The 23,950-nt window shown below is 54.7% G+C and overlaps 2 protein-coding genes across 5 annotated transcripts; one reads left to right on the forward strand and one right to left on the reverse strand.

The window, feature by feature from the left end:
- Positions 1-168: 168 nt before the first annotated feature.
- Positions 169-4,950, forward strand: LMF2 (lipase maturation factor 2). Of its 4 annotated transcripts, none has more exons than XM_058568028.1 (14): positions 169-295; positions 877-1,130; positions 1,281-1,309; positions 1,447-1,664; positions 1,740-1,918; positions 2,366-2,519; positions 2,691-2,825; positions 2,896-3,001; positions 3,075-3,171; positions 3,245-3,427; positions 3,551-3,719; positions 3,817-3,928; positions 4,005-4,097; positions 4,185-4,950. In XM_058568028.1, exons 1-14 carry the CDS (start codon positions 202-204, stop codon positions 4,768-4,770), a joined length of 2,409 nt encoding a protein of 802 aa, XP_058424011.1. In that variant the 5' UTR covers positions 169-201; the 3' UTR covers positions 4,771-4,950. The 4 variants fall into 4 exon arrangements, with proteins under 4 accessions (XP_058424011.1, XP_058424012.1, XP_058424013.1 ...); XM_058568029.1 differs by having other exon boundaries at positions 2,378-2,519; XM_058568030.1 differs by having other exon boundaries at positions 4,001-4,097; positions 4,185-4,577.
- A 9,868-nt stretch (positions 4,951-14,818) lies between these two features.
- On the reverse strand, positions 14,819-18,678 carry MIOX (myo-inositol oxygenase). The gene is made up of 10 exons (XM_058568807.1): positions 18,517-18,678; positions 17,765-17,845; positions 17,454-17,534; positions 17,122-17,284; positions 16,922-16,989; positions 16,688-16,797; positions 16,550-16,617; positions 16,414-16,463; positions 16,154-16,266; positions 14,819-16,065 (listed from the first exon to the last, which is right to left on the reverse strand). Exons 1-10 carry the CDS (start codon positions 18,583-18,585, stop codon positions 15,957-15,959), a joined length of 912 nt encoding a protein of 303 aa, XP_058424790.1. The 5' UTR covers positions 18,586-18,678; the 3' UTR covers positions 14,819-15,956.
- Positions 18,679-23,950: the final 5,272 nt, after the last annotated feature.

Raw genomic sequence — 23,950 nt, forward strand, 5'->3', positions numbered from 1 at the left:
GCGCACATCCATGACGTAGCACGGCAAGAGCCGGCGCTAGAAGGGCCGCAGGGCGCGCTGGAGGCGGGGCAGGGGCAGGGGCGGGGCAGGGGCGGGGGCGGGGGCGGGGCGTGTGCTGGCGCGGGGGCGGGGCCAGGCTGGGGCGGGGCTTGCGGTTGCCGCAGGCTGGTAGGCTCTCGTCCAGCCGGCCGCGTAGCAGACATGGCGGGTTCCCGGGTCCCGCGGCAGCTCTTCCTCCAGGGCGTGGCCGCCGTCTTCATGTTCGCCTTCGCTTCCCTCTACATGCAGATCCCGGGTGAGGGCGCCGAGGGCGGGACACCCCCCAACACGAGCCCTGTGCTCTCTCATCTCCCCACCAACACTCCGCTGTCTGGGCGCGGGAGTGAGGTCCGGGCCTGGATGCGTGGGGTAGGGGCTGCGGTTCGTGTCCTGCGTGCCGGGGCTGTGGAGGGTAGGAAGATGTGCAATGGTCCGTTTCCCGCAAGGTTCCGGGTTCTGACCTGGGCCCAGAGCTCGTGGGACGGGGAGGAGATAAAGCTCTGACCTGGAGGAGAGGGGAACTGGGCTCTGCTGAGGGGGAAAGCCTGACCTGGGGAGTCGGATAGGCCGGCTGGGGCCTGACCTGGGGTCAGTAGGTTCTGACTTGGGTGGAAGGATCTGGAGAGTCTGCAGGCCCTGACCTAAGGGCGGTAGAGTGTGCAGGTCCTAACCTAGGTTGCTGGGGGACGTCTGCGGGTCTTGACCTGAGAGGGTGGATCTGCAGGTCCTAACCTAAGTTGGGGGGCACGGGAGGGGCGTCTGCAGGCCCTAACTGTTGGGGGAGTCTAGTCTTGGAGGGCAGTGTCTAGGGCCTGGTCTTGACATACCCTCCCACAGGCCTATATGGTGCTGAGGGCATCCTGCCTGCACGAAGGACGCTGCGGCCACAGGGCAAGGGGCGCTGGCAGCAGCTGTGGGAGACCCCGACGCTGCTGTGGGAGGCACCGAGACTGGGGCTGGACACGGCGCAGGGCCTGGAGCTGCTGAACCTGCTAGGCACTCTGCTGGCCCTGGGCGCACTGCTGCTGCGCCAGCTGCGCCACCTCCTCACCTACTTGTTGCTCTGGGCCGCCTACCTGTCGGCCTACCAGGCAAGTGGGGGTGCCAGCTGCCCCCCTGCACCAGTGGGACCCTTGTCACCAACTCACTTCAGCCCGGTCCACCCTCCACCCCACCCTTGCTCTGCCTCGTCTGCCTCCGCAGACACACACCCTGCTCCCTGACAGCCCTTCTCCCTGCAGGTGGGCCAGGTGTTTCTTTACTTCCAGTGGTGAGTGACTACTGGGTGTGGGGCACAGGACGCTGGGTGGGGTGGAGTGGGGTGTGTTTGCCTCTCTGGGGAGGACTCTCTGAGGGGAGCAGCCTTGATGGAGAGGGGGCCCTTTGTGCTATTCCTTCTGCCCATAGGGATTCCCTGCTGCTGGAGACTGGCTTCCTGGCCATGCTGGTGGCTCCCCTGAGGCAGTGCCCCCACCACAAGCAGGCCCCCCAGGGGGGGCTGGCAGGGGCCTTGCCCCACGAAGGCCTCCCCTTCTGGCTCGTGCGTTGGCTGCTGTTTCGCCTCATGTTCGCCTCGGGTGTGGTCAAGCTGACCAGCCGTTGCCCCGTGTGGTGGGGTCTCACTGGTGAGGGTCCCAGCCTGGACATGGGGCAGACTTGGGGGCTCTGCCCAGCCCTGACTGCCCACCCATCACCTGCAGCCCTTACCTACCACTACGAGACGCAGTGCCTGCCCACACCTGCCTCCTGGTTCGCCCACCACCTGCCCGTCTGGCTGCACAAGCTCAGCGTGGTGGCCACCTTCCTCATCGAGATCGCAGTGCCCCCTCTGTTCTTTGCCCCTGTTCGCCGCCTGCGCTTGGCTGCCTTCTACTCCCAGGTGGGTGGGGCCTCAGTCATCAGGAGGACAGGCAGGACGTGGCCTTCTTCAGTACTGCCCAGTGGATCCTGTTGGGGATGGGTGGCTGCTGCCAGCATTTAGAAAGGCCTCATGGGCAGAGGGACAAGTTAACTTGGGGTGGGAAGGTGTGCCTGTGGGGCAGAGTTGCAGCCTCGCTGGAGGATGTCAGTCTTACGTCAGCAGGGGCTGGTGGGGAAGGGCCACAAGAGGCATGCTGAGCCTCAGTGTTCTCCAGGTGGTGGTGGGGAGCATGGAAGGCATGAGCAGGGGGTCGAGGACAGATGGAATGAGAACAGACAGAGGCCAGGGGGTGATGAGGAGGGGCGGGAGCCGGCAGGAGAGACCTAGGCGTGGGGTGCAGAGGCGCCCTGAAGCAGGCTCTGAATGGCCCAGGAAGGGGGCGGCCCTTGGGACCTCTGAGTGCAGGCTTTCCCCCAGGTCTTGCTGCAAGTCCTAATTATCATCACTGGCAACTATAACTTCTTCAACCTTCTCACCCTGGTGCTCACCACCTCCCTCCTGGATGATGAGCACCTGGCTGCCAAGTCGGGCAACAGCCGCTGCAGAAAGACACCCACCTGTGAGTGTCAGCCTGTCCCGCACAGCTAGCCATCCTCACCCTGCTGCCCACCGGGGTGTCTCCTTCCCTCCCACACCCCCAAAGTGACCCCTGCTCTAGCTCCGCCCCAGCTCCTGGCTGCAGACCCTCCAGCCCTGTTCCCAGCTGACCTGTGACTGTCTCGTCCTACAGCCTGGCCCAGGGCTCTGCTGGCCATGCTGTCCCTGCTGCTAGAACTGACCATCTATGGGCTGCTGGCCTACGGCACCGTGCACTACTTTGGCCTGGAAGTGGACTGGGAGCAGCACACTGTCCGCTCCAGAACCAGTGAGTGCCAGCTGGGGGGCCCGAGGGCAGGGGCCAGACCACCCCTCCTCACATCCCCTTCCTTCCGCAGCCTTCACCTTCCACCAGTTCTCCCAGTGGCTGAAGATGGTGACCCTGCCCACCATGTGGCTGGGGGTGGCCTCCCTCACCTGGGAACTGCTGACCGCCCTCTGGAGGTATATGGGCCAAGGGGGTGGGGTAAAGCTGTGCAGGGCAGGCCTGACTGCACTTTGGTGCCCTGCCCCTCAGGTGGACCCAGGTGCGAGGGTGGCTGAGGAAGCTCTGTGCTGCGGTCCAGCTGTCCATCTTTGGCACTGCCACGGTGGCCCTGTTCACGATTAGCCTGGTGGGTAGCACTTCAGAGGGGCAGGGGGAGGGGGCTAGGGGGCAGTGCTGAGCCTCTGTCCACCTACTACCAGGTGCCATACTCCTATGTGGAGCCCTCAACCCATGGGCGCCTCTGGACTGGGGCCCACCGCCTGTTTGGCACTGTGGAGCACCTGCAGCTGGCCAACTCCTATGGCCTCTTCCGCCGGATGACCGGTCTGGGTGGACGGCCTGAGGTGGTGCTGGAGGGCAGCTATGACGGGCACCACTGGACGGTGAGTACCTCCACAGGCTCCTGCCTGGGGTGCCCCAGGGCTCCACGGGGTGGGGGGATCCCACTGCAGGTGGAGGCAGGGACTGGGTCCAGCTGGCGGTGCTAACCCTGCACTGCCCAGCAGGAGATCGAATTCATGTACAAACCTGGGAACGTGAGCCGGCCGCCCTCTGTCGTGGTGCCCCACCAGCCACGCCTGGATTGGCAGATGTGGTTCGCGGCCCTGGGCCCCCACACACACAGCCCCTGGTTCACGAGCCTGGTCCTCCGCCTGCTGCAGGGCAAGGAGCCCGGTGAGGCCAGGGCAGAGGGGCGGGGCCTTGCAGGGGCGGGACTGCAGGAGGGGCGGGGCCAAGGGAGCAGCACCTGCTGAGCCCCCGTCCCCCGCAGTGATCCGCCTCCTCCAGAACGACATGACCAAGTATCCCTTCCACAAGCAGCCGCCCACCTACCTGCGCGCCCAGCGCTACAAGTACTGGTTTTCGCAGCCTGGGGAGCAGGGGTAAGGCCGGGAGCTGCGGGGGGCTCTGGGACCTGGGCTGGGACGCCACCCTAACTCCCTGTCCTGTTGCAGCCAGTGGTGGCGACGCCAGTGGGTGGAGGAATTCTTCCCAGCCGTATCCCTGGGGGACCCGACGCTGGACATGCTGCTCAGGCAGTTTGGCCTTCAGGTGGGAAGGCATTAGCCGGGCTGGGGGAGGTCACAGGGGTGACCCCCAGGGGTTGCCGCTGTGGACTTTGAAATCCTGCCCCCACAGGACAAGAGCCCACCCCGGCCCCACGGCTCCAGCAGCCCCCTGGCCCAGGCCCTCCACTGGGTACGGAAACAGCTGTCTCACCTGGAGGCTCCCATTGTGCTCTGGGGGCTCCTCATCACCTTGGGGGCCATTAGGGTCATCCAAGCCCTGCTGGGCCCCCGTTCCCCCCGCTCCTCTCCTCCGGCCAGGGAGGAGAAGCACAGGCCAGCCTCCAAGAAGGACTTGGGAGCTGCCGGCAAACAGGCTGCCCCTGCCCCCGACAACAACAGCAGCGGTTCTCAGACCCCCCGGCGGAAAAAGTAGCTGCATTCTTGTCCGCCCACGTCCTGAGAGGGTCAGGGTCCCCAGCACATCTCTGGGCTTGTGCAGCAGGACATGGCCCAGCCACCGTGCCTTAGCCAGCTGCCATGGCAGATGCAGGTTGGCGTGCTGCTCTTTGGGGCAGGCTCTGGCTGCCCTGTTGCTTCAAGGGCACACTTGTCCCCCCACGCCAACCACATCCCTCCCCAGGGCACCCTCTGGCCTGGATGATGGCCCAGGAGGTGGGTATGTGACCCGGCTCAGGGTCCTCCTCAGGATGTCGTAATCAGGGCTGGGGGAGGCCCTTGCCTTGAGCCCCCAGCCCCAGCGCCTGCACAGGAAGGGATGAAGCTGACCTGCGGGGGGGGGGGGGGGGGAGGAGGAGAGGTGGCCCTGAGGCATCACTTCCACACCAGCCCATACCGTAATTGGATCCGCGAACCAATAAAGGCGTCTTTGTGCTTGACCACGTGCCTGTGCCTGATGTTTCCTTCCCACTGGGGAGGCCCGAGGACAGTGGGCTTTCTCTGCCCCTGGGGGTGGACCCAGCCCAGATGCTGTCCAGCTGATTGCCAACCTGGCTTCCTGGGCACCTTCACTCTCCCATCCTCAAGGTTGCCCTCCATAAAATGGGCATAAGGGCCTGGCCCAGCAGTGCCCAGGGCCCTGAACCTCAGGCCGACACAGCCTGGCTGACCTGTCAGTTCCATACATCAAGGCTGTGAGGCCCGGGTGGAATGTGGCGCCTGGAACCATCTGAGGGCCAGCTGGAGAACTCACCAGAACCTGACCCCTTCTCTTCTGCTCCCACTTCCTCATCTCAGGAAAGAACTGCAGAGTCAGAGTGCTGGACCTCGCGTGGGCGAGTGGAAGAGAGATGGGAAGGTGGGCAGGGCAGGCAGCAGGGCTCCAGGTCGGATGCACTGAGCAACATCAGCAGAGGGGAGAGCTGTCAGGCCACTGGCAGAGCAGTATGGGGTGTGGTGGGGAGAGGAAGGAGGAGCCAGAGGCCTTGGATCAGAGGCAGAAGAGGGAGGATGCATCTGACCCCTCTGTTCTGACCACTTTCCGGGAAGAGTACACCGGTGGAAGCAGGCATTGAGGGCACTGTCCAGGTTTCCACTGGGGGTTCAGTTCAGTTCAGGAGGTCACTGCCCTCTGTGGGAACTTTGAGCACAGTCTCCCCTGCCCCTGGCTCTGTCCTCAGCCCCCACCCCTCATGCTCTCACCCCACAGACCCCTGGACAGCTCCCTAATGTGCCCACCTCCTCCGTTTGTGTCACTGAACCCCCTTTTGACTGACCCGATCGGACAGAGCTCCATGTTCAGCCTGTGCTCACAGCCACACGTGGCTCATTTGGGCCTGTGACCTGAGCGCTCGGATTAAGTGATCTATAAAAGTTGATTTTTGGTTAGGACAGTGATATATTTAAGATTCAAAAACCCGCTCTTTTAAACTCAGTTTATGAATCTCTCTTTTGGGTTTTGCTTTTGTTTTCTGTAACAGCTTTCTTGAGATGTAATTCACATGCCATACAATTCACCCACTTACAGCGCACATTTCAGTGGCTTTCGGTAGATTCACAGACTTGTGTACCTATCACCATAGTCCATTTTAAAACCTATAACCTCAGAAGAAACCTCGTTCCCTTAGCTGGCATCTTTCAACCCCCCTCCCACGCCCTGAGCAGCCACTAGTCTACTTTGTGTCTCCACGGAGTTACCTATTCGGGATACTCCTATAAATGGAATCTTACAATTTGTGTCCTTCTATGTCTGGCTTCTTTCCTTCAGCATAATGTTTTCAAGGTACATCCAGGTAGTAGCATTTCTCAGGACTCCATTCCTTCTTATGGCTGAATAATATTTCACTGTGTTTATACCATGTTTTGTTTATCCATCTACCCATCAGTAGACATTTCGGTTGTTCCCACATTCTGGTTATTATGAATAAATAATGTTGCTGTGAACACTGGTGTACAAGTATCTGTTTGAGTCTCTGTTTTCAGTTCTTTTGGGGTATAGACCTAGGAGTGGATTTGTAGAATCATATGGCAATTCTATGGTTAACTTTTTGAGGGACCACCAAACTGTTCCACAGCAGCTACACCATTTTACATTCCCTCCAGCAATTTCTCCGCCTCCTCATTAACACTTGCTGTTTTCCCTCTTTTGATAAAAGCCCTCCTAATGGATGTGAAATGGTATCTAAACCAAACCAATGGTTTTGGTTTGCCTTTGCCTAATGACTAATGATGTTGAGCATCTTTTCATGTGCTTATATAGATGTAATTCACATGCCATACAATTGTATGTCTTTAAAGAAATGTCTGTTCAAGTTCTTTGCCGATTTTTTAATTGGTTCTTTGTTTTTTTGTTGTTGAGTTTTAGGAGTTCTTTATGTATTCTGGATATTAATCTCTCATCAGATGTATGATTTGCAAATACTTTTCCCATTCTGTGGATTGCCTGTTAACACTTTTTATGGTGTCCTTTAATGCACAAAATTTTTAAGTTTTGTGAAGTCCAATTTATCTATTATTTTCTTTCATTGCCTGTGCTTTTGGTGTCATATCCAAAAAAATTATTGCCAAATCCAAAATCATGAAGATTTTCCTCTAGGCTTTCTTCTAAGAGTTTTATAGTTTTATCTGTTACATTTAGGTCATTGATCCATTTTGAGTTAATTTTTGCATATGCAAGGGTCCAACTTCATTCTTTTGCATGTGGATTTCCAGTTTTCTCAGCACCATTTGTTGAAAAGATGATTCTTCCCCCCATTGAATAGTCTTGGCACCCTTGTAGAAAATCAACTGACCATATATGCAAGGGCTTATTTCTGGATTTCTATCCTGTTCCATTGGTCTATATGACTGTCTTTATGCCAGTACCACACTATTTTGATTACTGTAGCTTTGTAGCAAGCTTTGAAATTGGGAAATGTGAGTCTTCCAGCTTTATTCTTTGTCAAGATTGTTTTGACTATTTGGGGTCCCTTGAGATTCTATATTAATTTTAGGGTTGATTTTTCTATTTCTGCACAAAAAATACCATTGGGATTTTGATCCGAATTGCATTGAATCTGTGGATCACTTTGGTAGTGTTGTCATCTTAACAATATTGTCTCCCAATCCATATATTTTCAATTCCTCTCTTCTGTTTAAATCTAGCAGGCTTTAGCAATAATTCTGCAAGTTTCCATTTATAAATTTTAAATGCCTAAAATATTTTAACTGCTTTACAAATTTAATTTTAATTTATTTCTTAACCATTCAGTCATCGGACCTAACATAATCTTTCCAAGCTTAAAGAAAAAACATAAATGAATAAACATGCAAACGCAGTGAGCTAACAATTCTCTTGAGTGTCGCCAAACCACAGATAAACGCCCTAATATTGGCCACAGGCAGAGCCTTGCCACGGTCTGGCCTGGTGAGGACACACTGCCCCTGGAAGAGCGCTGTGTCGGGACCAGCTCCCAGCTTCAAATTTGGAGTCCAGCGTGGTCAGGTTAGAACAAGGGCCCCCGTGGCTGTAGGGGTAGCACCAAGTTTCTCCCTTTTTTGGCTTCCGAAAGGAGCAGTGGAAGAGGAGTCACAGCCCTACCTCCCACCCAGACTCATAAAAAGGTGGATTCCACATCCATAGGAATTCAGACTGGAAATCTGACACAACATCCATTCCTCCGGGTGCCCAGAACCCCGATGAGTCCATCTTTGTGATTTATACCCCTCCCCCAAACAACACTCTCACTGATGCAAGGCAGCTAGTCCCCAACCCACACAAAACCCTTGCTCACACCAAGATGAGGAGGCACCCAAAGTCTGGTCCATTCCTGCAGCCACACCACTTCCAGGTTCCAGCTTGACATCCACCCTCCTTGAGCTCAGCACAATCCTGTCTGGAAATTCTGTATTTCATATTCTGAACTATGAAGTTAGCCACGAAGAAAGAAACTAAAATTTGACTAGAGTTTGAAGGGCAGCAAGGAAAAAATACAGGTCGTGCTTGTTTCTGCAACAATCCTGAGGTCAGGCTGGTAGTTAGCGCATCCTCCACACACACCGTTCTGAGGCTTCTGAGCCCTTGGACCCATCTGCAGAGGGTGCTGCCATCTTCCACTGACCCTGGTCACTGGGCTTGGCAGTTCTCAAGGCATCCAGGGGGCTCCTGGACCCTGTCTGGCACGTCCTCCCAGCCTCTCAATCACGCACCAGCAGCCCCTTCCCTGTGGGGGTCAGCCCTGGTCACGCCCCTCATTTGCCCGCTCATCCAGTGGCAGAGGCACTCAGAATAGCCATGCGGCTGACCATGTCCAGTCCAAGGGAAGCATGGATTTGTCTCTGGGAGGAAGCATTTCTTCCTTGGGAACCACATTCCACAATGCAGCATTACCCAGAGTCACCGTAACAGGCAGCAAGTTTCGCCAGAGGTCACTGGGTTCAGGGGTGAAAGGTACTCACCAACATGCACCGGATGGCTCCTGGATACTGTATTCCAGGCTCACCATGCAGCATAGTCCTCATCCTGACTCCCAAAGACGTTGTCTCCAAGCTGGCACCATGGCTGGGTCTTCAACTGGCTGTTGCACCAGTCCATCAGATCATTGATTTGGGGGTCATGGGGTGTATGAGGAACCTGCAGATAGCAGCCTAGCCTCTGCTTTACATCTTTCACTCTGAAGAATGTCTTTGGCCAGAGGCAGTGTTGTGTAGGGCACCTCAGTGAGGGATTCATGAGTTCGTGGATGACAGTGCTAGAGGAAGCACAGCAGGCAGGATAAAGGTCCAAATATGCATGAAGGGGTGTTAATGATGACAAATCACTGTCCGACATCACAGATGGTGTTCACCGTGGTGGCCAACTGCTCCCCTTGGGGGAGATGAGTGCTGTGAGCTCTGGGGTGCCAGTACTGGTGGCCCTTGAGTTTGCAGAGAAAGCTACCTATGGTTGCACTCACACATGGCCTCCACTTCTGCCCTCATGGAGCCCATGGAGCAAGCACTGGGGTTCCTGCAAAAGGAAGTCAACAGGCATCCATGGGCCAGGTCATCTGGTCTCAGGACCCTTACATTCTTTTGTGTGTGTGGGTGAGGAAGATAAGCCCTGAGCTAACATCTGCCAATCCTCCTCTTTTTTTGCTGAGGAAGACTGGCCTTGGGCTAACATCCGTGCCCATCTTCCTCCACTTTATATGGGACGCCGCCACAGTATGGCTTGCCAAGCGGTGCGTCTGCGCGCGCCCAGGATCCGAACCAGCGAACCCTGGGCCGCCGCAGCAGAGCACGCGCACTTAACCGCTTGCGCCACCGGGCCAGCCCCAAGACCCTTACATTCTTAACAATTATCAAGGACCCCAAAGAGCTTTTGTTAATGAGGGTTATGTCTATCAACATTTACCACATTGGAAATTAAACTGAGAAATTCTTTTTTTTTTTTTTATAGAAGACCCTCATCATTGGAGAGGGCTTCTTTTTTTTCTTTTTTTTTCTTTTTTTTTTGTGAGGAAGATCAGCCCTGAGCTAACATCCGTGCTAATCCTCCTCTTTTTGCTGAGGAAGACCGGCTCTGAGCTAACATCTATTGCCAATCCTCCTCCTTTTTTTTCCCCCAAAGCCCCAGTAGATAGTTGAATGTCGTAGTTGCACATCCTTCTAATTGCTGTATGTGGGACGCAGCCTCAGCATGGCCGGAGAAGCGGTGCCTCGGTGGGCGCCCGGGATCCGAACCGGGCCACCAGTAGCGGAGCACGTGTACTTAACCGCTAAGCCACGGGGCTGGCCCCTAAACTGAGAAATTCCTTAAAGTTTTACTCAGTAACGTTATTTAAACATAAAAATAAACTCATTAAATGTTACAATAATAAATTTTTAAATGAAAAATAACTGTATTACCAAAAAAATTAAGTGAGAATGGCATAGTTTTATGTTTCTGCAAACTCTCTTTAATGTCTGGCTTCTCATAGCTGCTTCTGGTCAATCTGTTGCAATATGTTTTTGGTCAAAACATATGGAAAAAAACACGCCTCACATAGATATGTAGTTGGAAAAGGGAAAAGTATTTTAGCAGCCCTTTCAGATTATTGTGGATATTCTCCTTTAACACCACATCAAAATTCTACGTAGTAGTTTCTTAGAGGTTCACTGCAGTTTGGAATCTGAAACCAGAGCTTTTTGTCCTCTATCACACGAAAATCCACTGGTGCATCGTGCACTCTGAATGGATGTTTTTATTCATGCATGATTTTGAAGTATCATATATATGGATCATTGGGAAAATATTGGTTCATTGAGTTATGCAGATCTTCCAGATGTTGACACATTCCATTGTACAATCTCAAAAAAGTGACATTCGTTAAAATCACCCTTGATCACATCAGAAAAATCTTCAAGTATGAGGAAGCTGTCAAGTTCACAGTGGTGGACATAGGCTTTCCCAAATCCTAATTTTTTTCTTGAAAGCTAAATTTTATTATCAAACAACAAACGCTGTCATTGTTTTCCTTTAAGTAACAGTCTCGCTTTGTTTATTTTTAAGAGAATGCCTGCCAAATACCCAAGACTGAATACGTAACTATAGTTTGCCTGTCAGTTGTTCTTCCAAGTAAGACTGACTGGTTGAGCTGGCAATTCCATCACATGAGCGTTTTCCTTGAGGCGACTGTCATCTTCAGGACTCAGCAGAAGGGCTGAGTGTCTTCCCATTTTGTCACGCAAAAGATTAAAAAGACCCATACTCGAGGACAGAGACAATAATATTAGTAACACTTACTACTTCATCAAAGACATTTTTAAGTAAACTGATCTTCTTTTAACTTCGAGTGCGTGGCGTTACGATCAGCGGTTTGGGGCCACTGTCTCAATTTGTGCCGGGGCAGCAGCAGTTTTACCCACTGTTGCATTTAGGTCATCGTTGTGAATGTCAACTCAGTGAAAAAGGCAAATAATATCTCGGTATATTATGAAAATAGCACTGACGTTACAGACCCCTGAAAGGGTTCTAGGGGCACCTAGGCAGCTGCAGACCACACTCTAATGTCAACTTAAAAGCAAATTTCCCTGTTATTTTACCTCAAAATGACTTTATTCAGAAATAGCAAAAAGAATTGCAATTCAGGATGCACATGCTATGGAGAAGCAGAGGCAAATCTGGAGAAAAAAGGAGGGAGCTGCTTTTATAGAGAAAAAGGGGGAGTAGGGAGGGGCTGTTCTAAAGGAAAGTCCACCCAGGGAGAGTAACAGTTCACGGCAGCAACAGCTTCTCATTGGCTGAGCTGTGTCATTTCTGATTGGCTGAGCTGCGGTGTTTCTCATTGGCTGGGCTGTTGCCCCACAGGGAGAGAAATCTTACTTCAGTAGTAAATAGTTGTACTTCCTGAGATGCAAGTCTGTCTCTTCCTGTTTGGAGTAATTGATGATGTGTGGTGGGGCTGAGAGCTCCCCCTGCAGGCCTTCGCTATCTAGTTTAGTTGAGGTTTCTTTTTTTTAACATTTTATTTAATTAATTAATTTATTTATTTATTTATATATTTGGTGAGGAAGATTAGCCCTGTGCTAACATCTGTTGCCAGTCTTCCTCTACTTCATATATAGGACTCCGCCACAGCATGGCTTGATGAGCAATGCGTAGGTCCACACCCAGTATCCGAACCTATGAACCCTGGGCTGCAAAAGCAGAGCATGCGAACTTAAACACTATGCTACTGGGCCAGCCCCTGAGGTTTCTTTTATTAATTTCCACACTAAGAATTGCTGTTTTAACACAATCACAGACCATTTCTGGTTTCAGTTCATGTGTTGAGCCTGAAATTTAGGGATTTGAACTTGTGGTTGTATTTTCTTGGGCCATTTGTGCCCTTAGAAGCAGCCACCTTCCTCTAGGGCCTGCTTATTGTCCCCAGGGCCTGGCTATCAACAGGCTCCTCCATCCAGAGTAGCAAAGGCTGTAATTAGCTGTTCTGCTCCTGCAAGACGCAGACTGCCAGATTTCCCACACTAGCAGAGTGTTCCCAACTTTCACTCCCAAGCAGGCCTGATAACAAATTCTAGATTCCTCTAAGACTCGATTGCTTGCAACCCACTTTCTCAGAGGAAACCAACTGGCTCATTTAAAGAGAAAGATGGGGGGCCGTCCCCGTGGCATAGTGGTTAAGTGCACGTGCTCCGCTGTGGCAGCCCAGGGTTCACAGGTTCGGATCCCAGTGCACACCAACGCACCACTTGTCAGGCCATGCTGTGGTGGCGTCCCATATAAAGTGGAGGAAGATGGGCATGGATGTTAGCCCAGGGCTAGTCTTCCTCAGCAAAAAGAGGAGGATTGGCAGATGTTAGCTCAGGGCTAATCCTCCTCACAAAAAAAATAAAATAAAATAAAAAAATAAAGAGAAAGATGGGGAAAGCGGCCCTGCTGGCCTAGTGGTTAAAGTTCAGGGCTCTCACCGCTTCGGCGGCCCAGGTTTGCTTCCCGGTCACGGAACCACACCACCCATCTGTCGGTAGCCGTGCTGTGGTGGTGGCTCACATAGAAGAACCAGAAGGACTTACAACGAAGATATACAACCATGCACTGGGGCTTTGGGGAAGAAAGATTAAAAATAACTAAATAAAGAGAAAGATGACTGATTAGAAGGGTGCTGGAAGGCCTGAGCCCAGGCTGTGGAAATAGGTGGGAATTAGGGGCTGCTGCTAGCATCAGCACAGGAAGAGCTGGAGGAGGGGCGGTGTGCAGGGAGGCAGAGGGGTCAGGGGTTGGAATGCCAGAGCAGCCTGGAGAGAAAGCCAAGCCCCACCTGCTCTCTGCAGACTCCTCAGCTGTCCCCATGCCCTGGGGCCCCCATTGAAGCCTGACAGTCCATTGGGTGGACAGATATATGGGGCCCCGGCCCCTGCTGCCCTCCCCTCACCCTGGGGCCTTTTTGGAGGTGGCTGGGTTAGGGTCTGCAAGGGGCACAAAGAGGCAGGGGCAGGTGTAAAGGCAGCTGCCCCTGCTCTACACTGGGGAGGCGCCCCAGAGATGGTTCAGGATGGAAACTTTGGACCCAGAGAGGCAGCCCACCAAGCACCACCCCTTCCCCAGCCCCTGGGCCATGCTTCTCTTCTCCACCCCAGCCTCCTCTGAGACCTGCCTCCTCCCTGCTCTGGGAAGAGCAAAGAGGCCCCTCTACCCTGTGGCACACCCTCTATGGCCCGTTGCCCAGGTCCCGTCCAGTCCCAGAGCTCTCCTGCCTGCCTCTCCAGCACCCCTCACATCCCACAGAGCAGCTCCAGGGAGGGACCCCCTCAGGCCCCACACCTGCCCTGCCTGAGCTCACAGACAAGGAGGGGGCAGCAGAGGAGGGCAGCTGCCCACACCTGGGCAGGCTGCCAGGGATGGTGCAAGGGCGCCCAGGGCAGGTAGGAGTTTTCCGAAAGGAAGAACAAGTGAATAGGGAAGAGCTTGGGCAAAGTCTCAGAAACACACCTCCTCTCCTGATGCCAGCACACAGCAGGCACCGGGGTAAGTGGGAAGGGCTGGGGGGGTTAGGGCAGGACAGGACTTGGCGGTGCAGGAGCCTGAGTAGGGCAGGGAGGGCAGTGGGCAATGCCACCTCTAATGGCCATAACCAGGGTTCGGAGTGGAGCTGAAAGTTGAAAATGTGACTGAGTCCTCAGCCCCCCCAACATGTGGGTTTGAGATACCATTTCCCACTTAAAGAAACCAGAGCTCCTTGGAGAAATGGCCAGTTCCGGGTCTGGGGCAGCCTCTGTGGTAAGCTGAAAAATCACCTCCCCAAAGATTTCCACATCAAATCCCTGAGTTTGTGAACGTGACCTTATTTGGAAAAAGCATCTTGCAGGTATGATTAAGTCAAGGATCTCAAGATGAGGAGGTCGTCCTGGATTATCTGAGTGGGCCCTAAATGCCATCACAAGGGTCGTCATAAGAGAGAGGCAGAGGCAGAGACACTCGGAGAAGCCATGTGAAGATGGAGCACAGAGAGATGCAGCCCAGAGCCAGGGAAGCTGGCGGCCCCCTGAAGCTGGAAGAGGAAGGAGGGATCCTCCCCAGAGCCTCTGGAGGGAGCACGTCCCTGCTGACCTTGATCTCAGACTTCTGGCTTCCAGAACTTGAGAGAATAAATTTCTGTTGTTTTAAGCCACCAAATTTGTGGTAATTTGGTATGTCAGACACAGGTGTCGTCACACTAGACAGCAAGACACCCACCAGAGACCATAGCGGTCATGTCAGAAGGACCTAGGAGCCCACCTGGAGCCCCACCCCACCCCAGCCGAGGACGGGACTGTCTGAGCAACAAAAAGGATAAGAACTCAATGAACTGAAGCACAAATATGCTGAAATCTATACATTCTTAATACAAAAACAGACACATTGATCACCTTTGAAGGATGCTAGGGAACCACCTCTTGCAAATTGGTAAATTAAGAGAAAGACTGGAACGTTTACTTGCCTTTCCTCCATAAACAGTAACCAAATAGCCCTGGAGGAAGCTGCTCTTTCCCACCGAGTTCCATCAGGTGAGTGAAGAAGGCGGCATGGAGCTGCGGCATTGCTGTTCTGCCTTCTCACGGGTAAGAATGTTCTTAGATGAACCTGAACACGGTGGCTTCCGACAACAGACAAGCCTGTGCCTCCTGATAGAGAATACGCTCCCACCTCTGAAGCACTCTTGCCTGCAAACCTGAATCTGATTAAGGCTCTAAATTCATTTGCCAATTAACAGGAAATATCAAGAAAAATATTAGTAGATTCCATGGGGATGCAATCTGCAAAATCCTGACAGCAGGAAATTCCCTGAGACAAATGATTCACTTTTTTCAAAGAAATAAACCGCCAGAAGATATAGCGAAGCCAGCACTGAGCCATAGCACTGAGGGACACACACTCGGGGAACAAAACCCCACAGAAAAGGAGGTGGTTTGCCGGGCCAAGACAGGGGCCGCACCTCGGGGCACGGGGCGGGCACTGGGGTGTTTGTTCCAGGGTCATGTTCACAGTAATTACCCCGTGCATTTGTCTTACGGTGTTGTTTTCTGTAGTGCGTGCATTCTTCTGGCTATCAGGTGCTTTGTTCTGTTTTTTTAAGGAGACCGAGCTCAGAGGACTTGGAGACGGCTGTGAGAATGTGGGGGTGAGTAGGGCGACCCCAGGTTCTGACACTGGAGCTGGGCTCCGGTGATGTTTATGGTGGCAGGTACGGCGGGACACATGTGTCCAGGAGGCCACGGCTTGCCTCCTCCCTGCACGTGTGCCCTGCTGGCTGCCACACCACGCCGCGGCCTCAGTGAGGGTCAGACTCACAAGCTGCTGCAGGTCTTTATTGCCACTGGACAGAGGGGCTACCAGGGAGGGGAGTGCTGACTGTAGGTGGGTGTGTGGGGTGCTCCAGGGAGGCCGGGGCGGGTCATCACTGTGTCTGACAGTGGCTGTCACCATGGGGCACCCGGCCAGGCATGGGCGGGGTGGGCAGGCCAGTCACCAGCTCAGGATGCCGGGGCAGTACTTGTCGATGAGCCCCTGGTAGTAGGGCCGCAGCTTGTCCACGTCTGGCAGGTCAGGACACTTGGTGTAGAGGTCAAACTTGCTGCAGCAGGGGAGGGACAGTGCCTCGTGAAGAAGCCCCCAGCCTCCCCAGTGCCCCTCTCCCCAGCCCCTCACAAGGATGGCCATACTTGAACTCCTGCACCCAGGGCAGCATGGCCAGGTCCTGCTCGTTGCACAGCTGCCGGTAGTCGCCGCCCGTGTGCCACGGGTAGAAAGAGTGGAACCGGACCATGTAGAAGGCCTGGGGGTGGGAGGAAGGCACACCAGCGAGCATGCTCGAGGCTGGGCTGGGCTGGACTGGCCTGGGGCTGGACTGGCCTGGGCTGGGCTGGGCTGGGCTGGGCTGGACTGAGCTGGGTCCTTGGTTTGGCCCCTCACCCCTGCCTACCTCCGGGGGGAGGGAGAATTTGTTGAACTTCATCACCTGGTACATGTACTCTGCGGGAGAGAGCGTGTCACCACCAGGGACCCAGAGGGGAGACCCCACCAAGGTCCCCATCATGCCCACCTCTGACTGGCCTCACCGTCATGGCCCCAGGACATGAGGACGTTCTGGAGTCCGCAATGGGGTTGATACATGCCGAGCTCTGTGCTGCAGGGGGAGATGGAAGGTGAGGGCTCAGGAGCACCCTGGGGAGGGGGCCAGAAGCGGGGGAGGGCACCTGTATCGAGGATCCTGGAGGTCGGGGTTGTCCTGGAAGGTGGAGTCACGGAAAACCACAGAGGCCTGGGGACGGCAGCCAACTGGGAAGGTGTCTCCAACGACCGCCCACTGGGGAGGAACAGGCAGCCATGGGGGATGAGTGGCCTGCCCACCAAGTGGGTATCTGCTGCCCTCGCCAAGCTTTACCAGCTCCCTCCACCCCTGCCCTCACCTGGGGCTCCCCGGCTCTCACCTGGGGCTCCCCTGCCAGAACCAGGACCTTCCCCAGGTCGTGCAGGAGCCCGACGAGGTGGAACCAGTCTGGGAGGGAGAAGGACAGGGCGGGCTATTGGGGGTTCTGGGGCCGGGACCGAAAGCCCCGTCTGCCCTCCCTCTGCAGCCCTTGGGGGCAACAACTCCCCCCAACAGCTGGCGGACAGGGTGGGGGCACACCCTTGTCAGGGTGGGCCTTCCGGATGCCCTCAGCCGTCTGGAAGGCATGGAAGGAGTTGGGGAAGTCCACGTCTGGGTCCGACTCATCCACCAGCCTGTCCAGCATGTCCACAGCCTCCAAGATAGTCATTTTCTTGTAGGAGAAGCCCCCGAACTGGGCGTGCTGGGCCAGGAAGGAAGAGGTTAGCACGAGCCAGGGGGCAGCTGGACCAGAGCCCAGTCCGTCTCCATCTACTCGGTACTGAGGGGCAGGGAGGGCGGGTGGGGGGGGGTGCAGGGGGCGAGGGAGCGCAGCCCCACCCTCCGAGTTGCAGTAGGAGTCTGCCAGGTACCTTCTTCCTGACAAAGTCCACAGTCTGCCATGTATGCATGAGCTTGTAGGTGGCGTAGACACGGTCCAGGAGCGGGCTGGACTGCAAGCCAGAGGGTCAACCAGGCGGCTAGGCAACCCCTGCCCTTCACACCCAGGGGGCCCACTGCCTCCCCTCTCCCGGGCCTGGCCCCAGGTGTGAACAAGGGGTTTCCCCAAGGGCGGCCCCTGGAGCTGTGTGAAGGGCAGGTGCCGCCCTCCCCAGGGAAAGGCCTGCGCGGAGCAGGAGGGGGCTGGGTGAGGGGTGGGGCAGGGGCAAGGAGGGGTCCTCACGGTGTAGTTTCGGAAGCTGCCCTTGTCTTTGGCTGTCTCTGGATCCATATCAGGCCGGTAGACCAGGGATGGGTCTGGGCCCTGGTTGAGTGGGAGATTGAACCCATTTCACCGTGATGCCAGCTCCACGAGGGAGTGAGGACATCCTCATGGGGGCATGAGACTCTGAGACACGGGTCAGCAGCCCAGGCCAATGGATGCCCAGGGTTAGGGTTAGGGTTAGGGTTAGGGTTAGCCCCTCCCCAGCGAGCACGCCCGCTGTCTCTGGCTCCCTGGCCCCTGCACCGGCACAGGGGCCTTGGCAAATCTAAGGGTTAGAGTTAGGGTTAGGGTTAGGGTTAGCCCCTCCCCATCAAGCACGCCCACTGTCACTGGCCCCTGCACCGGCACAAGGGCCTTGGCAAGTCTGAGGCACTCTCGCTCCTGGCGTCCTCATCTGTGAAGCGGATGTCAGCTGGATGCCTGCTTCCAGGATAATGCACGGGTGCGGGGGATGCTGTGTGGAGTGCACAGCACCCCCATCCGGCAACTCCTTCTCAAGACCTGGCTCCACAGGAAGCCCAGGAGTCAGGCCGCTGACCCTTGCCCCAGCTAGACCACAATAGGAAGGAGGGAGCCCTCTGATTCGGATAAACAGGCTGGTGGGAACCAGCTGGAGGGGGCAGGGGGCTGCCACCCCTTTCCACAAAGGACAGCTGGCTACTGGGTAAGCCGCCAGTGGGGCCACTTCTGCGCCGGGTCTGGGCACTCACCACAACCACCTTCATCCTGAGAGGAGCAGAGCTGGCAGGTAGGCAAGTCCCATGGGCCCGTGTGCCCATATATGCCCACAGGTTACATAAGTGACCAGATACCACCCAGCCCCTTGGCCTCGGCCCTCAGTAATGAGTGACCATCCACCCTCCTCCTGGCCTCAGCAAGTTAATGTGTCAGCACAGGAGCACAGGAGCAGCCCGCTGTGGTCCCAGCCCCCCTCCCCCTGACCTCAGCCTCCCTGAGCAACTGACCTGCTTAGGACGTCGAGGCTGGCTCTGCAGCCAGCCTCCTGCTCTTGGCCTTTGAGCTTCAAACCCCTCCCACAGGTGGTGCAGACCCCAGGCCCCACCCCATCACCTCAGGCACCTGGGATTCTGGGTGGGGTGGGGGTTATCAAAGAAAAAGTTATTCTGACATTTGTTAAAATGGAAAGGAAGACTTTATTCAAGACTATTGCCATAGGGAAGAGAGATGGGGCTCTACTCTGAATACAGCACAGACGGGGGGATTGATAGCCAACCAACAAAGTGGGGGGTCGGTGGATGGAAAATTGCAAAGAGGAGACATCAAAGGTGGGGGAGATCTTGCTAAACTTGACAGGATTCTTGCTGAAGGCAGTCCCTGGTGATCAGATCTCAAGGGTGGGGGATAAGGATCTGATTGGATCTCAAGGGTGGGGGCTGAGGATCTGATTGGATCTCAAGGGTGGGGGCTGAAGAATTTGATCAGATCTGCTGATACTGGAGGAGAGGGTTCAGAGGAGCCTGAATGAAGTCTGGTCAAGGGGGATCTGTCAGGCTCTTGGGCTGAGGGGCACTTGTCATGTATGGGCCAGGTCTGGACACAGCAGGGACGTGACAAACATGCCTGCCCGGGGGCTGACCTTCTCCAAGGAGGAGGCAGACATGAGACATCATTGTCTCATGCTGGCAGGAGGCTGGCAGTCTGGAGAGACTGGGGCCTGCGTGTGGTCAGGGTAGAGTCTGAGCGGGGAGAGGGCAGTGGGTGATGTCGGGGCCATACCTAATGAGGTGCGGGTCAGAGCACCAAGTGGGCTTCACTGTGAGGGAAGGAGCCTATGGGGGCTTCTCTTACTGTGGGCTCCTCCTACCTACACTGAGAAGGCGCGGTAGCCTACCTACACTGGGGGGCGTGGTGCAGGGGCCCCCACTTAAAACGGCAAGTGCAACCTGCCTTCAGGTCGTGACCCTGGGGCTCGCTGGCACCTCGTTCTTCCACCTGCTGCATCATTTTCTCCTCCTGCCTTTGAGGCTGTTTCCCGTCTCCTCCCATAGCTTTTGGGGAGAGGGTGTGTTTTATTTGCTGTCTCCCCACACGCTCAGCCAGCATTTGCCAGAGGGATGGAGAGGGAACCCCAGGGAGAAGGCTGGAGCCATCACCCCCAAAGCAGGTGGTGGCTTGCACCAGGAGAAGGAAGAAATGGCCATCGACAGGATTGGGATGAGGGAGATGGGATGAGGAGAGGGAGAGGAGGTTTGGCCGGAGCAGGAGCAGGGGGAAGGCACTGGGGGGATGTGGGGGGCCGGGGGAGCTCGGGTGCTACCACCAGACCTCCAAGTGGGGTGTCAGGTCGGCAGCCAGAACACAGCTTGGAGCTCAGGGGCGAGGGGGCACCAGATGCAATGCTGTGACCATGGCAGGTGACCTCATGACACTGTGTCATGAGGTCAACAGTCTGTCCTGCCTCTCGGGAAAGCAATCCAAGGCTCGGGGAGCGCCTCGGCAAGGGCAGTGGAATCCTGGGGGCCTGGCAGCCTGTGTCACGGTGAGGAGGGGGCAGGGTCTCACCATGAGAAGGGGCAGTGGGGGTGTTCCTGACAGAGGGAACATCCTATGCAGAGGACTCTGCCCTGGGGGCGGAGCCTGGGAGGGTCTTGGCCAAGCTGAGCTCCTGACTTTCCCGACTTGGCCCTCCTGGACCCCTGCTCTTCCTCATTGTCCAGTCCCCCTTGCCCTGTCCTCACTGCCCGCCCTCCCTGCCTGCCTCTGCTGATACCCTTCAGTGACCGCAGGCACATGACTCTGAGGCCTGGCCCATTGTCCTCTCCAGTTGCCCTCCCCACCACCCCATCACCCCCACCCCCCGACACATGCCGGTTCCAGCCTCTTAGCTGCTTTTGGGCAGCCTCTCCTGGCCACACCCACACCTCCTGTGGACTGGGACCTTGGCACTCGCACCTCCTTCCCCAGGGACCCCTGCCATCCTCAGACCCATGCTTCCTCCAGGCAACCTGCCTGCTCTGCTTGCCACCTCGACACTGACCACCCTACACTGCAATTCCTGGTCTGTCTCCCTGTGTATGGAGGCCTCCAGCAGGGCAGGGACCAGCCTGAACTCTTCCCACGGGGCCTCATGGAGGGACGTTGCCTTACCTGGCCAGGTGACCTGTGAGCTGGAAGAGCAAGCAGAGGGGTGGGTGTTCCAGAAGACCCCCGTCTTTGGGGGCACTGGGGTGTCTCAGGGCAAGCCTGCCTGTGACCCAGATCATGGGCTCTCTGACTGTTGTGACCGTGGGCGCGTCCTTGACTTCTGTGGCTGCAGTTTCTGCCTGTAGAGTTGAGATAATGATGGGGGAACCGTGGGCCCTCCAGGACCAGTTCAATCACTCTTATCAACAGAGTGATTAAGAATTGCCTTTCAGGGCCCGCCCCGTGGCCTAGCGGTTAAGTGCGCGGGTTCAGATCCCTGGCGCGCACCGACGCACCGCTTCTCCGGCCATGCTGAGGCCGCGTCCCACGTACAGCAGCGAGAAGGATGTGCAGCTATGACATACAACTATCTACTGGGGCTTTGGGGGAAAAATAAATAAATAAAATTAAAAAAAAAAAAAAGAATTGCCTTTCAGAAAACCTGCAAAGTCACATAGCCAGAGCATGTGCAAAAGAAGATATTGTGACCTGAAATGAGCTCGGAACCAAAGATTCTCCTTCCCATGGAACTCAAGGACCAGGACATGAACGGAACTTGAAAGTTGGACTCTTATCAGAAGCGAGGAGTCCCTCATTCAGGAAGGTCTGGTGTTAAAATTCCTTCCCCATCTCATCATAAAGGTTTAGAGCCCTGTTATAAATGTTTGAAACCTTACTATAAATGCTTGAAGCCCACCAATCAAAACCTGTCCCACCAGTGTTTCTGCATGCCAGCCTGTTGTCCCTAACCTCTTAAATTTCACCCCAAATCCTCAATTGGGGAGACAGATCTGAGGGCAGATGCCCCCCCTGTCTCCCTCACATTGATCTCGCAGAATAAAGCTGATCTCTTTTCCCGAAGGCTGATGCCATAGTTAATTGGCTTGTTTATGTACATCAGGCAAGTGAACCCCAACTTTGTGTAGTAACAATTGGCGGCAATGAAGGGACAACCTGCCCAAGGCTCTGGAACCCCTGGTGGGGCATGGGGTCTTTTCATTGCCCCTAAGCAGCTGCCTAGACAATTTTGTCTGGAGGCTTGACTGATTGTATTCTTGTTTCCTGCTGCACTCCAGGCTACAAGTTTTTTCCCTTTGGGAGAAGAAAATAACTCCAGGATCAAACGTGTTTTGGGTGAGTGACCTCATTGAAATGCACCTGTGCCTAAAATTGTCTAAGATCTCATCCAGATTGTGGGTTAGAGGCCCCACTGGTGAAGTTTTTGCTGGGTTAAAGTCCCAAGGCTAGGACTGTGGGTTTAAGGGAGACAATATAAAAGGGTTACAGCCACTGGGGCACTCAAAAGGATCAGGTTAGAGTCTCAAGCTGTGGGGTAGGGTACCAGAGCACCCTGAGTTAGAGGCCTAGAGTATTTTTTTTTTTTATAATTTTATTTATTTATTTTTCCCCCAAAGCCCCCGTAGATAGTTGTATGTCAGAGCTGCACGTCCTTACAGTTGCTGCATGTGGGACGCGGCCTCAGCATGGCTGGAGAAGCGGTGCTTCGGTGCGCGCCCGGAATCCGAACCCCGGCCGCCAGCAGCGGAGCGCGCGCCCTTACCCGCAAAGCCACGGGGCCGATGTCTAGAGTATTGAACTTTGGCGTCTGTTCATGTTTGTCTATGTCTGACTGTTTTATTTGTTAATATTGGCTGTTTGGGGACTGTGTTTCTTGGCGACTGTTACAAACTCTCTCCAAAAATTATCTTCCTTGTTGTGGCCACCTTGGGAAAAGCCCCCTGAAATGGGGATAAATGTAAACAGCTGGCAAGATAACCCGGGATGATTCAAAGCTACAGTGGCCTCTTTGGGGTCGTTTTGAGCTTTTGTACTAAGAAACAAAGAAATCTTCAACGAGTCAAGGGCTGCACCTTTCCACCTACAGGTCCCAGGAGGTATAAGTGTTTACAAAGAACTGCAGGATCTCGCCAAGCTTGTTTTGTGTCCTGAGGGCTTTGCTGATAATTCTCAGGTTGGGGGGGGGGTCCCAAAACTGAGGTGGGACAAAAACGCGGTTGCACCCCGTTTTGCAGTCAGAGATGGTCAGGCAGAAATGCAGGTTGCACTCCTGTTTGTGGCTAAGCCTCCTACCAAACTGCCGTCAGCCTCAGGGGAATTACATTGGCCATTAGAAGGAAGCCTTGGCTTGGCCTTCATTGTGAGGGTCTTGATTTTGGGGATGCCCCAAATTTTCATGATCTAGTTCTAGCTGCAGCATAAATATACTTTTGACCGGGCTGTGTCTAAATTCTGAAACAATGGGAAATGCTAATTTGATCCCCACTTGTAGCCCCTTAGGCTGCATTCTCCCAAGTTGGATGACTTTTAGCTACAAGTACGTAGTACGAGCTACTGAGTACTCATTGGTTTATTGATCCTTCTCCTCCCAGAGATGGTCACTATTTTTCTTTGTCTCTGTCTTTTGTGTCGTTTGTCATAGAACGGAAAAAACCATAGGGCAAGAGCTGAGCATCTCTATAAGCCTGTTGTCTGGACAGGCTGCAGTAAATTTTGCTGTAGGGTCCACCAATGGAGTATGCACATAGGGTGGAAGCTGTTGCTAAGGGGTGTCTTGGAAGCCAAAAAAGGCCGCAAAATTGGTGGGTGCTGGTGGAGCAGTTAAGAGCCATTGGGGTGTTCACCATCTCACAAAGACTCATGTGATAGGATAAGCTGGTCACAGAATGGGACAGATGATGACAGATCCCCTGCCAGCCTCAAGAAATGTCTTGCAATGAGGTATGCTGTAAAGCACACACAATCCCCAACCCTGCAGCACCTCCTTGGCAGGTATTAGTCTGGCTCCAAGAAACCCAAAGCATAGCTAAAGCTGTTAATGTGCATATAAGATGAGGTTTTTTTTCTTTTGTCTTGTTCTATGTCTTGAGAGCTTAGCTTTGTGATCCCTTTGGTCCCTGCCATCTGGAGGATGCACATACCATTGTGCAGCTTGGCAGCCAGTTGAGTAGACTGGGGTTCCAATATGTACTCTCTTTGTCT

This window comes from Diceros bicornis, chromosome 25, assembly GCF_020826845.1.
Source record: "Diceros bicornis minor isolate mBicDic1 chromosome 25, mDicBic1.mat.cur, whole genome shotgun sequence".
Taxonomy (NCBI): domain Eukaryota; kingdom Metazoa; phylum Chordata; class Mammalia; order Perissodactyla; family Rhinocerotidae; genus Diceros; species Diceros bicornis.